The 12,500-nt window shown below is 42.2% G+C and overlaps 1 protein-coding gene across 3 annotated transcripts in view; it reads left to right on the top strand.

Moving 5' to 3' along the window:
* Positions 1-12,500, top strand: part of cacna1hb (calcium channel, voltage-dependent, T type, alpha 1H subunit b) — a 68,718-nt gene that overhangs the window by 35,942 nt on the left and 20,276 nt on the right. For all 3 annotated transcript variants that reach the window (XR_009203664.1, XM_058380382.1, XM_058380381.1), the window contains exons 12-23: positions 1,508-1,663; positions 2,791-2,878; positions 2,965-3,137; positions 3,228-3,575; positions 4,317-4,417; positions 5,858-5,981; positions 7,048-7,116; positions 7,210-7,394; positions 7,917-8,043; positions 9,040-9,165; positions 9,560-9,649; positions 11,622-11,814. Coding sequence is in view for 2 of the 3 variants with exons in the window: in XM_058380382.1 (XP_058236365.1) it covers positions 1,508-1,663; positions 2,791-2,878; positions 2,965-3,137; positions 3,228-3,575; positions 4,317-4,417; positions 5,858-5,981; positions 7,048-7,116; positions 7,210-7,394; positions 7,917-8,043; positions 9,040-9,165; positions 9,560-9,649; positions 11,622-11,814 (1,780 nt within the window). In the remaining variant the exon portion in view is untranslated. The remainder of the gene's footprint in view (positions 1-1,507; positions 1,664-2,790; positions 2,879-2,964; positions 3,138-3,227; positions 3,576-4,316; positions 4,418-5,857; positions 5,982-7,047; positions 7,117-7,209; positions 7,395-7,916; positions 8,044-9,039; positions 9,166-9,559; positions 9,650-11,621; positions 11,815-12,500) is intronic.

Genomic DNA, 12,500 nt, shown 5'->3' with positions numbered 1-12,500 from the left:
TTGTGTGTGTGTCTGTGTGTGTGTGTGTGTGTGTGTGTGTGTGTGTGTGTGTGTGAGAGAGAGAGAGAGACAGGGAGATGCTATTTATCCATCGTTTCATATCTCAGCATGAATCTTGATGTTGTACGGTGAGATGTTTACTGAGGGAAAAAATAGGCTGTATTTTTGTTTATTTCTTTTATTTTGTTCGGAATCTGGTCATCACGCAGAGCGGAACAATATTTCAGTATTGTCAGGAATGTTGAAGAAAGGCTACGGTATAACGGTGTAACATGGTGAGAACTAGTTACTGAAAGTGCTTGGACCCCGCAGATCGCTCCTTGCAGCTATATTTCTTAGTATTATAAAAAAGTTATAAAAATAAATAAATAAATAAATAAATATAATAATAATAATAATAAGAAGAAATATTATTATTATTATTATTGTTGTTGTTGTTGTTGTTATTATTATTATTATTATTATTATTATTATACTTGGACATGATTGGCTTAATGGTCAAAATCTGAAAAAAAAAACAATCAGGGAAAGGAAGTATTAATGAGAAACAGAACTGGAGCAGGAGGAAAACAGGAAGCAGAGGTGAGTAATAAAAAACTCAGGAGCGCTAGAACAAAATACAGATGCAGGACATGTCACCTGGAGCAGAGACAAGGACAGAAAAGAAAAGAAAAGAAAAGACAAAGCTGCCCTCAGTGCAAACATGTCCGAAATCCAACCCTGTAGCAGGCTTTTAAATGTCAGAGCTTCCTCTCCCTCAGTCTTATTAAACAGCCTGAGAGGAGCGAGAGACGCTATCTACTGTGCTTCATTAGCGGGAAAATAAAGAAGAGATTAAATAAAAGAGGAAGTGAGGGATGAGTAAAGAAATGTCATTTGTGGACTGACAGAGTAATTAGTGAAGTGTGAGATGTGAGGGAGAGAGAGAGAGAGACAGAGAGAGCAGTGATTACAGAGCACTTCCTCCTCCATAGCACATACTCTGTCTGTCTGTCTCTCTGTCTCACTCTCCCTGTCTGTCTCACTCTCACTGTCTATCTCTCTGTCTCAATCTCCCTGTCTGCCTCTCTTTCTGTCTCTCTGTCTCACTCTCCTTGTCTGTCTCTCTGTCTCAATCTCCCTGTCTGCCTCTCTTTCTGTCTGTCTGTCTCACTCTCCCTGTCTGTCTCTCTGTCTCACTCTCCCTGTCTGTCTGTCTCTGTCTCACTCTCCCTGTCTGTCTCTCTGTCTCACACTCCCTGTCTGTCTCTCTGTCTCACTCTTCCTGTCTGTCTCTCTCTGTCTCTCCCTGTCTGTTTCTCTTTCTGTCTCTAGCTCTCACTCTCCCTGTCTGTCTTCTTGTCTGTCTCACTCTCCCTGTCTGTCTCTCTGTCTCACTCTCCCAGTTTGTCTCTTTGTCTCACTCTACATGTCTGTCTCACTGTCTGTCTCTCTTACTTTCACTCTCTCACACTACATATAACACACACACACACACACAGTCCTCACTTGTTGGTGTTATTTTCAGATATTAACGCAGGAGGACTGGAATGTGGTGCTGTATAACGGCATGGCCTCCACCTCTCCGTGGGCGGCGCTTTACTTCGTTGCTCTCATGACCTTCGGCAATTACGTCCTCTTCAACCTGCTGGTGGCCATTTTGGTGGAAGGCTTTCAGGCTGAGGTAGGAGGTCAAAGGTCACACCACTGCTGTTAACACAACACAACACACACATTACAGGTTCATGACCTTGATTTAGTAAAGGATCAGAAACGATATAATACAAACACAATTCTGGATCAAGTGCTATAATGATGCAGTAATGAGTAACGAGTGAAAGGAAAGGAATGAGAGAGAGAGAGAGAGAGAGAGAGAGAAAGAAAGATAAAGGCAGACAGAGAGAGAGAGAGATGGTGCAAATTAAAAGAGAGAAAGTAAGGAATGCAGAGAGAGAGAGAGAGACAGAGAGAGAGATAAAGACAGAAAGAGAGAAAGAGAGAGATGCAAGGAAGTAAGAAATGCAGAGAGAAAATGAAGAGACAAGAAGATGAAGAGATATGGAAATGAGGGTGAAAAAATAAAAAGGGAGGAAGGAAAGGAGAAGTGGAAGATAATAGGACAGGAGAGAGAGATTGGATGGATAGAAACAAGACGAGAAGAGAAAGGGGGATTAGTCGAGGCGAGAGGACAGTAAAGGTGATGCAGGAAATGAACACACTTGTCCTCCTTCTTACTCCAACTTCATTATTCCTTTATAAGAGGAGAGAGGGACACACGTTCCCCTCTGGCTTCCGCATCTGTATCCATGCCAGTTTGTGTGTTTGTGCGTGTCGGAGTGTGTGTGTGTGTGTGTGTGTGTGTGTTTGAGTGATGACACAGCTGCAGTGTTCCATACCAAGTGTGCTTATGTCTTTTGTCTTCCTTTCTTCTGTTAAACACAATACACACACAAACACACACACACACGAAAGAAGTGGCAGTGATACAGCTCCTCACTCAGCTCTGTTCCTCTTTTTTGGCAGACATCACAAAGTTTTTTTTTATTCAGTGATACGTACAGTAGTGTTCCATTAGTGTAATGTAAAGCCATGCGATGATTTACATCCTGCTAATGAAATAATTCCACACTGGTGTACGGAGCCTTCAGTCTGAACAGATTCATATCCGCCTCAGCAAAATGGACACCATGTCCGATAGGAAGGTTAATGCTGATGCTTTTATATCCCACTAATTACTCTTCAGATTTATTTTATTTTGAAGTGTCTCTCACTCCCCCTCCCCCCCCCTCTCTCTCTCTCTCTCTCTATCAGGGTGATGCTAGCAGATCAGAAAGTGATGATGATGGGTTCTCATCTGACTTTGATGATGAAGACCGGTTAAGAGAGTTCTTGAGCTCAGGTACGGAGGTTGTTAAAGTTTGCACAAAGAATGTATGTTATGTATGTTATTATGACATACCCCTCGCCCCCGCCCCTCCCTCCAAGGTTCAGAGGTGAAACTGCAGACTCTCCTGCCCATTTCTAACGGCCACTTGGAACCCAGAGCCACTATGCCACCGTACCACGCCTACACTACAGCCACGCCCAGAACCGAAGTGTCTCACGTGGACAACCAATCACTGCGCAGCTCCAACGCCTCCTATGACCAGAGGTCTATGGTGAGACACACACGGACATGACATCCATGTTCATATTCATTTACCACTATGAATATTTGATTTCCTTTCTTTCTTTTTTTTTTTGACCAGTCCAGTCTATGGGGGAGCCGCCGATCCAGCTGGAACAGCCTCGGACACGCCCCTAGTTTGAAGAGGCGTTGCCAATCAGCAGAGCACGAGTCGCTACTATCGGGTGAAGACCGGGACAGTTTCGAAGATGACCGATCGGAGGAGGAGAAGTCCAGCAGGACAGGCAGCTTGAGCCGAGTTTCACATCTCGAGTCATTCGATTTGCCAGAACTCTTACAAGTCCCGCCCATACCACACCTCTACGGAGAATGCAACGGAAGATTGGACGGATCGTTTCCTTCCTCTCCGTACACCACGCAACGAGAAACGTCACATGCACCTACTGAGCAGGATGAGGACACCGAGGAGGTTTATACTCACTTTTCTTCTTCATTTCATCCTTTTTTTCTGTCGTTTCTCACAGACAGGCCACACCCACCAGAATTACTCCATCCATTGTGTTTATTTCGCATGGTTTGAACGGAAAACTTTCAGAGGAGGAATGGAGTCATGAACACCCCTGCAGCGGCAGATTTCCAGCCAGAAATACATCTGTAATTTATGCCGCATGACAACAGACCCTGTGTGTGTTTTTGTAGATCTAGTGTGAGGCCATAACTCTGTCTCTTTCCATCTGTCTCACTTTGTAATTATCTCTCTGCTCGTTGTATCTCTCGCTGTACTCTGTTTTCACACGCTGAGATCTGCGATGTCTTACATCCTACGTGTTGCTCAGTAGTTTGCTGTTGAGACTTTAAGACTTACTTTGCAAAAAGCCCACAGCAAATTCACATCCGGTGTTTAGGATTCAGAATTACAAACAACTTTCCTTATTTATTTGATGTATTTTTTAAAACAGAAGTTTTGTAAAAACAAACAAAAAAGCAGGATTTTTTACTTTTTTATTGATTTAACTTCTTTATTCGATACGCTTAAGACCCGAACTCTGCTGAAAAATAAGTTCTAAAACACCACATACATATCTGAAATAGGTTTTTTTTTTATTGAATGTTAAACTTAGGTATCCAAAGGGCAAAAGTAGGCGTAGACCTCGGAGGGTTAATACTCCTCATTTCTCTTATTTTTGTAATTCTTTCTTCATGTGTGTAGAGCTGGTGTGTGATTCTGAAAAGGATGCTGGAGCCGTACAAGCCTCAGTGGTGCCGGGATCACGAGGACTGGTCACTGTATGTCTTCTCATCTCAGAATAAGTGAGTAGAAACAAGTGCACAGGAAAAAAAACACTAGGGATGAACACAAATATGAATACATTATTTAGAATGAACAGATCATTAGTTCTAAACAGATACTAATGCAGACAGGAGGATTATTTATTTTTATCTTGTTAGAGGATCACAGGGCATCAACACCACTGGGATGCAGAAAAAATGCACAAGCGAGCGGTTTTTGCTTTAATGCTGTTTTAAATGATCTTTCTTATGAAGCTCAGAGGAAAAACAAAGGACTTGGGTTCATTAAAATTAACGTACAGCATTTATTTATTCATGCTTAATAACTGACTGGATTTGTTTATATTTTCGGTTAATCCAAAACACATCTCTGAGCCCAGTTATGAACTGGAATGATGTAAATTAAGGATGTCTCCAAAACATTCTGACTTCTCCAAAAGGTCCTCACTAATCACAAAGGTTCTCACTCTCCCCAAAAGATCCTCAAAATGGCCCTCATTTCCCCTGAAAAAGGTTTTCACTTCTCCAAAAAAGTCCTCACTTCTCCAAAAAGTCCTCACTTTTCCCAAATAGTCATCACTTCTACAAAAGACCCTAATTTCTCCAAAAAGTCCTCACTTCTCCAAAAAAAAGTCCTCACTTCCCCTAATGGTCCTCACTTCTCCAAAAAAAAGTCCTCAATTCCCCTAAATGGTCCTCACTTCTCCAAAAAAAGTCCTCACTTCCCCTAAGTGGTCCTCACTTCTCCAAAAAGTCCTCACTTCTCCAAAAAGTCCTCACTTCCCCTAATGGTCCTCACTTCTCCAAAAAAGTCATTACTTCCCCTAAATGGTCCTCACTTCTCCAAAAAAAGTCCTTACTTCCCCTAAGTGGTCTTCACTTCTCCAAAAAGTCCTTACTTCCCCTAAGTGGTCTTCACTTCTCCAAAAAGTCCTCACTTCCCCTAAATGGTCCTCACTTCTCCAAAAAAAGTCATTACTTCCCCTAAGTGGTCCTCACTTCTCCACAAAAGAAGTCATTACTTCCCCTAATGGTCCTCACTTCTCCAAAAAAAGTCATTACTTCCCCTAAGTGGTCCTCACTTCTCCAAAAAGTCCTCACTTCCCCTAAGTGGTCCTCACTTCTCCAAAAAGTCCTCACTTCCCCTAAGTGGTCCTCACTTCTCCAAAAAGTCCTCACTTCCCCTAAATAGTTCCTTACTTCTCCAAAAAAGTCATTACTTCCCCTAAATGGTCCTCACTTCTCCAGAAAAGTCCTCACTTAATTCCAAACACATCTCTGAGCCCAGTTATGAACTCGAGTGAAGTTGATGGAGGATGTTGAGAAGAGAGATATGATGTTTTTCCATCTGGAGATGTTTAGGACACACCCCCACTGGGTTTAAACACAAATACAGCTCCAGCTATCCAGGTAGAGATCACATCATCGTTTTACTCGTGAACCGTCATGTCTCCATCTCAGGTTCCGTGTACGCTGTCAGAAGGTCATCACTCACAGGATGTTTGATCACATCGTGCTGGTCTTCATCTTCCTCAACTGCATCACCATTGCGCTGGAGAGACCGGACATCCAGCCACACAGCATGGTGAGACAGACAATTCTATTTAGAAAGAAATAGTGATTTATTCTGGCAGGATGAGATGGAAATCACTGAGTTGTTGAGGGTAGATTCTGGTGTTCAGGATGACCTGAGAGATAACTCTGTAATAGATAGTTCAACATGCAGGCGTCCAGCGTGGGTCATTTTATCTTGAGCAGTTTATGATGTTTTTAGATGATTCCAACTCTTAACTGCGAATCTATTAGCACCAGATGTTGCAGTTCCTATTTTTGACCACTAGGCTATTATAACACAATGGAATTAATGAGGAAATCGAGAACAACATAGAAAATTGAGCAAAACTACAGAAAAAAATATCCGTCAAACATCAGATTTACGTCTAATCAACAGAGTCACCAAGAGTTTAAAGTGAATGGAGTTGTGAATGAGGAGTTGTGTGGCTGAGGACCGAAATTCAGCTAATTTATGGAGGATTAGCTAACAGCAAGAACAGATCAGTAGATAGCTCATGAAATGAAAACACAGATTTCATTCAGGTGCCTAAATTTAAGCCAGATAAAGTACCAAAGTATTATTTTTTTTCATGGACAGCATTAGAAGAGTTCCTTAGCAGTCTGTCAAAGCCGAGTCGCAGTATTGTGTTGGGATTTTCCACTCTTATCTTCTCATCAACTAAACGACAAGAAGAACATATTCATTCCAAAGCCACATGGGGAGAAGAAGGCTGTGCTTTTCTAAGCAGTTTATCATTCTTGTTTCAAGTTTCATTTCACTGCAGAAAGCGTCGCAGCTCCTCATAGATTCCTCACTGACAGGATGTGCTGTCACATATACCTTGTTTCCGACACTGGAGACTCCTTCCATTAATGTGAAATAAAATACAAGTCTCCTCGTACTGGTATTACAGTATATGTGGGACAGTAGAAATGATAATGTTAAAACTTACACATGAATAAATGACAAAACCTGAGCTTTGTAGCTGAACTGGTGTCAGAGCTGCTGGAAAATTAATCAAGACCTTCTGACCAATCAGAATTCAGAATTCAATACACATCACTGAATTCTTCGCTTTTTTCCTTTTTACCTACAGGAACGCGTATTTCTCAGTGTTTCTAACTACATCTTTACTGTGATCTTTGTAGCTGAGATGACCGTCAAGGTAAATGAAACATATAGTATTTAAATACTTTTTTAAAAAATCATGATAATGGTGAAAGAACTAAACTGATTATACCAGCTGTTGCTGCTCTAGGTGGTGGCCATGGGGCTGTATGTGGGTCCAGGCTCGTATCTGCAGAGCAGCTGGAATGTTCTGGATGGGCTGCTGGTGTTTGTGTCTATTGTGGACATCCTGGTGTCTCTGGCCTCATCAGGAGGAAACCGCATTTTGGGAATCTTGCGGGTTCTGCGTCTTCTCCGAACGCTCAGGCCGCTCAGGTGAGTGTGAACACCTGGAGTTTCTCTCATTTTACGAGGTAAATAAAGCACACTAAACATATGTGGCTGTCAGTCAAAGAGAACAACATTGTTCATACTCTGGGTGGGAGGGGCATTCTCTCTCACCTGCCAATCTCAGTGATATTAGCAATTTATGTGCTCGTATCTGCTGAAGAGTGTGTTACTGCTGCACTGTGATGAAGCAAGATGTGGTTGGTTTCACACCGCCATCCTCCAGCCTCCATCCTCTCAGGTTGGTAGCTGCTGTCTGACTGGGGAAAGCTGCATGGTGAGAGGCAATTGACCAAGACTAGAATAAATTCAAACCTTCTGACCAATCGGCTTCTATCGTCAGCCGCACTGCAGCATAAATGAGCTCTGCTATCAGGTCTGATTAACAAAGGTGGTACTGTGTTCCTGTCTCAGGCTCTTTTTACTTAAGTAAAGTCTCTGTGGACCTGAAACTGTACTTACTGTAATTGACAGCAGTGATGTGTGTGTGTGTGTGTGTGTGTCTTTCAGGGTGATAAGTAGAGCTCCTGGGTTAAAGCTAGTGGTTGAAACGCTAATAACTTCACTGAGGCCGATTGGGAATATTGTTCTGATCTGCTGTGCTTTTTTCATCGTGTTTGGAATACTGGGAGTCCAGGTAAAACACACACACACGTACACACACATACTCACACACACACACACATTTCATTATCCACCATCAGATCAAATCAAGAGACCAAAAGTCCTCACTTCTCCAAATGTTCCTCAAATCTCCAAAAAGTCCTTATTTCTCCAAAATGTCCTCACTTCTCAAAATGATCCTGATTTTCCTGAAAAAGTCCTCACTTCCTCCCAAAAGTCTTCACTTCCTCTAAAGTGTCCTCGCTTCTTCAAAAAGTCCTCAGTTCTCCAAAAAGTCCTCACTTCCCCCAAAGGGTCCTCACTTCTCCAAAAGGTTCCTCACTTCCCCCAAATGGTCCTCACTTCTCCAAAAAGTCCTCAGTTCCCCCAAATGGTCCTCACATCTCCAAAAAGTCCTCACTTTCTCCAAAGGGTGCTCAATTCTTCAAAAAGTCCTCAAATACCCCAAAGGGTCCTAAGTTCTCCAAAAAGTCCTCACTTCCCACAGACGCTCCTCACTTCTCCGAAAGGTTCCTCACTTCTCCAAAAAGTCTTCACTTCCCCCAAATGGTCCTCACTTCTCCAAAAACTCCTCACTTCCCCCAAAGGGTCCTCACTTCTCCAAAAAGTCCTCACATCCCGCAAGGGGTCCTAAGTTCTCCAAAAAGTCCTCACTTCCCCCAAAAGGTCCTCACTTCCCCCAAAGGGTCCTCACTTTTCCAAAAAATTTCTCACTTCCCCTAGTGGGTCCTCACTTCTCCAAAAAGTCCTCAATTCCTCCAATGGGTCCTCATTTCTCCAAAAGGTTCCTCACTTCTCCAAAAAGTCCTCAATTCCTCCAATGGGTCCTCACTTCTCCAAAAGGGTCCTCACCTCTCCGAAAAGTCCTCAGTTGACGGGTTAAAAACCTGTGCTTGTCTTTGCAAAAACAATAAAACAAACACACACATTCTTTATATTTTCTTCATTTCTTTTTTTTCTCTTCTTAATGTTACTCTAAGGTGTGACCCTGGTCTGTTTTCCTTCTCAGCTCTTTAAGGGAAAGTTTTATCACTGTGAAGGCTTCGACACCAGAAACATCACCAACAGGTCCGAGTGTCTGCAGTCCAATTACCGCTGGGTTCGCAGGAAATACAACTTTGACAACTTGGGCCAGGTATCATACACTCTGACAGGAAACTAATCAACAACCATGGAGCAGAATTACTGTCACCACCCTGCTGGTGATTGTTTTCCTGTAACAGCACCTGTTTTATTCCCCTTTTATTTACACCACAGCGATCTGTCGAGATTTTACACTTTTCTTATCAAGTCCTTGTGTTGCTATAGAAACAATACCATAGTAACAGTGCCGTTATAGACAACGACAGCTTCCAACCAATAAGAATCCAGGACTCTATAACACCTACAAATTCTGATGTACCAGTTCACCTAGCAAATATATTTACTATTGCATCTGTATCAGTTCATCATTTCAGCTTCAGCTGCAGAGACTGATGTTTATTCAGCATTTTGGTTTTGTTTTCTGTTTTTTGTTTTTTTTCACACAGGCCTTGATGTCATTGTTTGTCCTGTCATCCAAAGACGGCTGGGTCAACATCATGTATGATGGATTAGACGCAGTGGCTGTGGACCAACAGGTGTGTGTGTGTGTGTGTGTGTGTGTCCTAATACCACTGACAATGTGTCCTGTTTTTCCCTTTGTTCTCTCTCGTGTCTCAATCTCTTTCACTAAAACACCTGATAACAAATGCTAAATCACACACACACACTCACACACACACACAGACACACACACACACTTTCTCACACACACACACACACACACTTTCTCACACACACACACACACACACAAAATATAAACCTCTATAGGGGAACACAGTATCAAAAAATAGGTGTGTTTGTCTCTCTGTCACTCCCTGCCCCCCTCCCCCTCTCCCTCTCCCTCTCCCTTTCCCCCTCTCTCTCCCTCTTCCTTCATCCTGACAGTTTGGTTGTTTCTCGTTGCTTGAGGCGGTTAATTTATTGCACATTCATTATGAAAGTTGCACCTATTCTTTGGAATAGTGTCACTCCGTCTCTGATCATATCTATCCCCTCATCCTCCCTCGTTCCCTCCCTCTTTCAGAGTAATAAACGAATGCATGATTAAAGGCGATGCTCCCATTACACTCATGAGACAAACACTGAGCCAAAATGCACAAATTAATAATGTGAGAAACGCTGAGAGGAAACGGCGCTCCGGGGAATCTGCTGACGGGAAAAATGTGTCCGTGATCCGGCTCGAGGTTTAAATGGGAACCGTCAGAGGAATAAACATGAGTGTGTTCCTGCTGCTGCCCTGTTCTTCATCTGTGTTGCTGTTCTTGTTGCTGCTGTGGCTTTTGTTCTTGTTATTGCTTTTCCTTTTGTTGTTGTTGTGGTTGTTGTTGTGGTGGTTGTTTTTGTTGTTGTGGTTGTTGTTGCTGTGGTTGTTGTTATTGTTGTTTTAGTTGTTCTTGTTGTTGTGGTGGTTGTTTTTGTTGTTGTTGCGGTTGTTGTTGTTGCTGTGGTTGTTATTATTGTTATTGTTGTTTTGTTTGTTGTCATTGTGGTTGTTGTCCTTGTTGTGGTGGTGGTTGTTTTTGTTGTTGTTGTGGTTGTTGTTGTTGTTGTCATTGTGGTTGTTGTGATTGTTGTTGTTGTGGTTGTTGTTGTTGCGGTTGTTGTTCATCTTGTTCTTTTTTACTGGTTGTTGTATTTGCTCTGTTTTTTTATTGTTATTTCTATTATTGTTGTTGTTCTTTTTATTGCTTTTCCTGTTGTGGTTGTTGCTGTTCCTCTTGTTCTTTTTTTCTGGTTGTTGTTTCTATTGTTTCTGTTGTTGCTGTTATTATTTCTATTGTTGCTGTTGTTTCTGTTGTTGTTGCTGTTATTATTTCTATTGTTGATGTTGTTGCCCTTATTCTTGTTGTTGTTGCTGTTTGTGTTTTTTTTTGGCTGTTGTTTTTTTTTTTATTACTGTTTTGGCTTTTTTTGTGGTTTGGGGTATTTTTTATGGCATTTGTCAGACACCATTATCCAGAGTGAGATACACAAGTGTTGCTGTTGTTTGTGTTGTTGTTGCTGCTCGTCTTGCTCTTGATGAAGAACATGTCCCGAATCCACCAAAAGAATGAACTCAAACTGTGTGTGTTCAAACACTCGTTTAAAATTCCGACTTCCTGTCAGTAATTAATCGGACATTAGCAGACCACATGCCCTCATTTTTATTAGGATTTTATCAGGAGATGATGGTTATAGTGCCTGTGCACAAAACACGGAAAACAAATCTGTGAAACTGTTAAAGATTGAAGACTTTATCAAATCTGCTTTAATACGTAGGATAGTAGCATCAGATATCTCTGAATGTAATAGAGGAATGCAGATTTATAGATGTAGAGGTGGATTTACACTCCAGGAGCTGCAGCAACCAGGACAAACTCCCTGAGAGGACATGAGGAGAAACCCAAGAGAGACCTACGAGAGCTTCCAGACTCAACATGAACAGCCTGGTGGACAGGAGGGGTAAGAGTGTGCGGTATTTCATAATCTCTCTCTCTCTCTCTCTCTCTCTCTCTCTCTCTCTCTAGCCCATACGGAACCATAACCCCTGGATGCTGCTGTACTTCATTTCCTTCCTGCTGATCGTCAGCTTCTTCGTGCTGAACATGTTTGTGGGCGTCGTGGTGGAAAACTTCCACAAATGCCGTCAGGACCAGGAGGAGGAGGAGGCACGCCTCAGGGAGGAGAAGAGGCAGAGACGGCTGGAGAAGAGGCGCAGAAGTGAGCGTGTGTGTGTGTGTGTGTGTGTGTGTGTGTTTGTGTAAATGCCGCTAAAATACAATAAAATTAAACAGTAATAAACAGCGAGAGCTTTAGATTAGCTATTAAACACACAATTAGCGCTTTACTGGCATCGTAAACTGCTTCACTTTAATTTTATTTATTCAAACCCTAGAACGCTCAACAGTGTCAGGTTATTAAAGGTCATAAACCCAATTCCCACGATTCCCAACCACCCACCATGACACAGACACTCCCCCTGAGAATTCTGTCCACAGTCACACATACACACTCCCAGATCATTAGAACATGTTACTGGGAACACTGGACTGGAGTATTCTATGTGATAGACAGGACAATGTCTTCTATATTTATTTATTTATTCATTCATTTAATTGTTAATTGTAAATAGGTAAAGGATTTTAGGAGGCAGAGCACATGATTTTAGAGCAGATCAACACCGCTGCTCATGATGGTGCAGTGATCATGGACGGACTCAGCTACCTTCACACTCAAGCCCTTCAGCACCACCAATAGGTCAAATCTGGACATATGTTTATAATAATAACTCACATGATTTCACTTCCCTCTGATTCGAATTTGGATCAGAAATCTGTACAGAGATGAAGATTTAGATCCCTAACGATGAGTGGTGAGGAACATCACCCTGAAACGGCACAAAGAAG

This window comes from Hemibagrus wyckioides, linkage group LG26, assembly GCF_019097595.1.
Source record: "Hemibagrus wyckioides isolate EC202008001 linkage group LG26, SWU_Hwy_1.0, whole genome shotgun sequence".
In the NCBI taxonomy this organism is placed as follows: Eukaryota; Metazoa; Chordata; class Actinopteri; order Siluriformes; family Bagridae; genus Hemibagrus; species Hemibagrus wyckioides.
The sequence above is the reverse complement of the archived record's forward strand: the minus strand, read 5'-3'. Positions and strand labels throughout refer to the sequence as shown.